Source organism: Cebus imitator, unplaced genomic scaffold, assembly GCF_001604975.1.
Source record: "Cebus imitator isolate Cc_AM_T3 unplaced genomic scaffold, Cebus_imitator-1.0 Scaffold111, whole genome shotgun sequence".
Taxonomy (NCBI): Eukaryota; Metazoa; Chordata; class Mammalia; order Primates; family Cebidae; genus Cebus; species Cebus imitator.
The window spans coordinates 2,026,878-2,032,986 of NW_016107426.1; the positions used below are offsets into that span (position 1 = coordinate 2,026,878).

Sequence of the window (6,109 nt, forward strand, 5' to 3'; positions counted from 1 at the left end):
AATAAGTTCAGACCATTTTCATGAACCATAAAGAAATCCTGTGCCCATTAGATGAATCCTGTGCTCCCCATTCATCACTCCCCCACAATTCTAGCCTTAGGCAACCACTAATGTACTTTCTGTCTCTAGAGATTCGCCTGTTTTGGACATTTCATAAAAACATTCATACAGTATGTGGCCTTTTGTGGCTGGCTTCTTTTACTTAGCATAATGTCTGCAAGATTCATCTTGTAGAATGTATCAATACATACTTTTTTTTTTTTTGAGACAGGGTCTCACGCTGTTGCCCAGGCTGGAGTGTAGTGGCATGATCACAGCTCACTGCAGCCTCAACCTCCTGGACTCAAGAGATCCTCCCACCTCAGCCTCCCAAGTAACTGGAATTACATGAATGTGCCGCCATGTCCAGCTAAATTTCTTTTTAGTTTTTGTAGAGACAGGGTTTTGTTATGTCGCCCAGGCTGGTCTTGAATTTCTGGCCTTAAGCAATCCTCCGCCTCAGCCTCCCAAAGTGCTGGGATTACAGGTGTGAGCCACTGTGCCTGGCCCTTTATTTTTTATGGCTGAATAATAGTCCACTGCATGGATATATCAGATTTGGCTTATCTATTCATTAGTTAATAGACATTTGGGTTGTATCCAGCTTTTGGCCATTATGAGTAATTCTGCTATAAAATTTGCGTACAAGTTTTTGTATTGACCAGCCCCTTAATTTTTAATTACACAAGTCAAAAAGTAAAAAGAGAACTCATAACAAAATTATACAAAATATGTTTTGTAACAATTTTAGATTTTTCAAGATTCAGTCATTTCCATATGTAAAATCACAAAGGCTTGTCATAACAGGGGACTGGTATCGTTACTCTATCACAGAATTGGGAACTCCTAGAAGGTTAGATGTTCTCTAAGACCCTTCTTACACAAGTTAACAACTTACTACTTTCTATCATTTTTCCGTAAACAGAAGAGGAAAAACTAGGTTGTCCCCTGTGCTTAGCGAAATGATCAACAAACATTTCCGAGGCTTGCACAGAAGTGATACATTGAGCACAATTTACCACACTACCCTGAGTTCCCCGTGCTGGTTGGAAGTACTCGGTTCCCTTACCAATTTCCAACTGTGTTTTTCTTACAACTTTAATGCTCGTTGATTGTATGTATGATTCATAAGACTTCTGATCAATGCTATGTGTGTGAGGTTGAAAGGGGTCAAAATGAATGTACGACTTAGCTGCATTTATCACTTATTAATTGATGACTCATTTCTCCAATGATCAACGCACTTGAGAATCATAACTTACGCCTGAGCCTCTTTCATCAGCTATTATGGTATTACATTCACACAAGTTCATGCATTGAATTCATCTGATAGGGGCAGATTCACAGGCATGGGAAGCACACGCGTAAAGATCTGACCATGAACGTCGTCGCACAGAAGACTCTACTGATTATTTCTTTCGCTTTGTATTTCAGAACAATCTTACTTTGGATTTTTGGATTTAATTTCACTGAAATTCAGTAAGCATTACCTGATGCTAACATGTGGGGCATAAGCTGGGAGGCCGAATCACAATTTGCTGCTGGGGGGCCCTGCCAAGCTTTGCCATTCTTTCAGGGGAGGGTTTCCCTGAGAAGCCAGCTTTTTTAGATAGCCACTGGGCTCCAGTTGGGGAATATCAGGGTTCTGCCTGTAATATTTCTGCAACTTCTCTAGAATGGTGGGCAACCCAACTGTGGAAGCATAGAACATGGGCCCGCCCCTGTGCCTTGGCCATCCGTATCCATGTAAATAGACAACATCAATGTGCTCTGGGCTAGCAGCTATCCCTTCTCCCAAGATACGGAAGGCTTCATTGATAAGTGAATATAAGCAACGCTCCAGGATCTCATCGCGGCTGATGATACGTGGTTCAATGTGATGGGTTTCTCTATACTGTGATAGGAATTTGGAAAGCCAGGGATCAGGTTTGTGAATCCTACCCAATGGCTTGTCATACTGATACCAGCCCTTACCTGTCTTCTGGCCAAATCGTCCTAATTCACAGAGCACATCAGGAATTGGGCAATATCTCCTATTGCCTCTTTTTCGGGCAGGAGTTCCTGGAAGCAATGTAGGTCCGGTAAGACCTTGCCCCTTTCTAGATTTCCAGCCTACATCCAACCCAGCAAGATCGGACACTCTAAAAGGTCCCATTTTAAAGCCAAACTCTTCCAGCACCTGATCTACCTCCTCTGGCTTGCTGCCTTCTTCTAATAAGAAATATGTCTGATTGTAATAAGGATTCAACATTCGATTCCCCACAAATCCAAAACAGTTGCCTACAACGACCCCAATCTTTTTAATCTTTTTTGATAAGTTCATAACAGTGGCAATAGTAGTGGTGGAAGAGTATCGGCTGGGAATAACCTCTAACAACTTCATGATATGAGCTGGTGAAAAGAAGTGAGTGCCAATGACCAGGTGAGGACGATTTGTGGAAGAAGCAATCTCATCAACGTCCAGGGCTGAAGTATTGGTGCACAAAAAAGCTTCTGGTTTGCACACAGCTGAGAGTTCAGCAAAGACCTGCTTCTTCAGGCTCATGTCCTCAAATACTGCTTCAATGACTAAATCTACACCACCAAGCTCCTTCATAGATGAAGTTAACCTGGGTTTTGGTCCTGACCAAGGGTGGCCACTCTGTTGCATTTTGGATGCTTCTTTTTCCAAGACAGAGGTTATTATCTTGTTTGCAGTTGCCAGCTGGTTTGTGTCTGAGTCTACAGCAATCACAGGAATCCTGGCCCTTGCAAAAGAAAGGACAATGCCTCGGCCCATTGTTCCCAAGCCTGCAGATAAAAATTGAAGGAGAAAAAGAATGACTCAGTGGTATTGTGAACTGATAAATGTTATTCACCGGATGGAAGGCTTATGTGACAATGTGGCATTTAAAGAAATTGAAGAAACACAAATGGATTGAGTACTAGTTAAAACTCTGCACTCTGTTAAGTGTTTCAGAGGATATAAAAGCTAGTTGGATTCACACACACAAATAGAAAGTATAAAAACTAACAAAAGAGTTGAACAAGATTGTAGGGTACACAATTGATATACAAAAATCAAGTATATTTCTATATATTAGCAATGAACAATCTGAATAAAAAGTTAAACAATTCTACTTATAATAGCATCAAAAAGAATAATACACAGGAATAAATTTAATGAAGAATAGGAGGATTTGTACACTAAAAACTATGAAACAATTAACAAATTAAATAAGATCTAAATAAATGGAAAAACATTAAATATTTATGTATCAGGCAACTTAATATTGTTAAGGTAGCAATACTACCCAAATTGATGTGACGAACCAACACAATTCCTACAAAAATCTCAGCTGCCTTTTTGCAAAATCAATAAGCTGATCCTAAAATTCACAGATAAATGCAAGAAAACCAGAAGAGCTAAGACAATATTGAAAAAGAAGAGCAAAGTTGGAGGATTCACTCTTCCCAATTTCAAATCATATGACAAAACTATTCAAGGCTGGGTGAGGTGGCTCATGCCTGTAATCCCAGAACTTTGGGAGGCCAAGGTGAGAGGATTGCTTCAGGCCAAGAGTTTGAGACCAGCCCGGGCAACATAGTGAGACTCCATTTCTATAAAAAATTAAAAATTAGCCAGGCTTGATGGTGCATGCCTATAGTCACAGCTATTTGGGAAGATGAAGCAAGAGGATATCTTGAATCCAGAAGTTTGAGGATTGCAGTGAGCTATGATCATGCAGCACTCTAGCCTGGGTGACAGATTAAGATCCTGTCTCAAAAACAAAAAACAAACAAACAAAAAATACACCCTACAGTATTCAAGATAGTGTGATAATGGCAAAAGGATAGACATATAGATCAGCAGAATAGAACTGACAGCCAAAAATAAACCCATACAATTATGGCCAATTGATTTTTAAAAAGACTGCCAAGAACATTCAATGGATAAAGTATAGTCTTTTCAACAAATGATGCTGGGACAACTGGATATCCCCATGCAAAAGAATGAAGTTGGACCCTTCCTCACACCATATACAAAAACTAACTCAAAATGAATCATAGGCCTAAATGTAAGAGCTAAAACTATAAAATTCTTAGGAGCAGATCTTAGGAGTAAGTCTGATGGATACATCTTTGTGATCTGGAATTAGGCAATGGTTTCTAAGATATGACACCCAAAGCACAAACAACACATGGCCAATAAGCATATGAAAAGATGTTCTACATCAATCGTCATTAGGAAATGCAAATCAAAACCACAGTGAGGTAACACTTCAAACCTACTAGGATGGCAATGATGAAAAAGACAGACAATAACAGATTTTGGTGAGGATTTGGAGAAATTAGAATAGTGATAACATTGCTGGAAAATTTTTAAATGGTACAGTTGCTGTGAAAAACAGTTTAGTAGTTACTCAAAATGTTAAACATGGAGTTACTATATGATCAAACAATTCCACTGATATCTAAATCTCCAAGAGAACTGAAAATATATGTCTACATAAAGCTTGTACATGAATATTCATTAGCAGCATTATTCAAAATAGCCAAATACACCCATAAAAAAGAATAAAATCACACATTTGCAACAACATAGATGCAGCTAGAGGCCATTATCCTTAGCAAATTAACACAGAAACGGAAAACCAAACACTGCATGCTCTCACTTATAAGTGTGAGCTAAACATTGGTTACAAATGGCCCCAAAGATGGGAAAAATAAACACCGGGGATTCCAAACGGCGGAGTGAGGGAAGAGGGAAGGGTTGAAAACCTACCTATTGGGTACTATGTTCACTACTTGAGTGAACATTAGAAGCCCAAATTTGGCATCACATAATATATACACCCATGTAACAAACCTGCACATATACCCCCAAATCTAAAATTTAAAATAATATAAATAATTTCAGAACCCCGAGCTAACGCTGGATCTGGAAAATTGTGTTTATTACATGTTCACAGAACTTATACACATTGTTCTTATCTCCTCTCCAAAAGAAATAGATCGGTAGCTATCATCACTTATTAATTAAATTGGGGGTCATTATATCTTCAACAGAATCAACTGTCTTCCACAGAAATGTAATCTTTCAAAATCTGAGATACAGTGAGACATTTTTAATGAAATTTGTTAATTTCGTGTAGTTCTCCTGCTTTGTGATTTTCCTGTATCATGTCACTAGGCATTTTTTAAAGCTTTAAAATATTTTCCTGTAATTTTTGCATTTATACAATAAAAATAAATTTCATTTGCTGACATCAAAAAATTAGCCAGAAATAGAAGCAATTTGAATGTCCATCAACTGGTGAATGGATACACAAAATGGAGAATATTAATTCAGCCATAAAAAGGAATAAAATATGAGGTGGGCGGATCACTTGAGGTCAGGAGTTCAAGACCAGCCTGACTAACATGATGAAACCCCACATCTACTAAAAATACAAAAGTTAGCTGGACGTGGGTGGTGGTGCACGCCTGTAATCCCAGCTACTTGGGAGGCTGAGGCAGGAGAATCACTTCAACCTGGGAGGCGGAGGTTGCAGTGAGCCAAGATCGTGCCATTGCACTCTAGCCTGGGCAACAAGAGCGAAGCTCTGTGGGGGGGAAGAATAAAACAGCGATACATACAATAACATGAATGAATCTTGAAAGCATTATGATAAATTAAAGAAGCCAGGGCCAAGTGCAGTGGCTCACACCTGTAATCCCAGCACTTTGGGAGGCCAAGGGGCAAGATCACTTGAATTCAGCAGTTCAAGAAAAGCCTGGCCAACATGGCGAAAACCCGTCTCTACCAGAAATGCAAAGCATTACTCGGGTGTGGTGGCATGTGCCTATGGTCCCAGGTCCTCAGGAGGCTGAGGTGGGAGGGTTGCTTGGGCTTAGGAGGCAGAGGTTGCAATGAGTTGAGATTGCGCCACTGCACTCCAGCCTGGGTGACAGAGTGAGACACCATCTCGAGAAAAAAAAAAAAAAAAAAAGGGTTGCTTGGGCTTAGGAGGCAGAGGTTGCAATGAGTTGAGATTGCGCCACTGCACTCCAGCCTGGGTGACAGAGTGAGACACCATCTCGAGAAAAA

The 6,109-nt window shown here is 39.8% G+C and overlaps 1 protein-coding gene across 2 annotated transcripts in view; it reads right to left on the reverse strand.

Moving 5' to 3' along the window:
• Positions 1-759: 759 nt before the first annotated feature.
• The window catches only part of EHHADH (enoyl-CoA hydratase and 3-hydroxyacyl CoA dehydrogenase), a 93,140-nt gene continuing 87,790 nt past the window's right edge, over positions 760-6,109 (reverse strand). For both annotated transcript variants that reach the window (XM_037741954.1, XM_017538386.2), the window contains one exon: positions 760-2,829. In XM_037741954.1, coding sequence (XP_037597882.1) covers positions 1,568-2,829 — 1,262 coding nt within the window. In that variant the 3' untranslated portion in view covers positions 760-1,567. The remainder of the gene's footprint in view (positions 2,830-6,109) is intronic.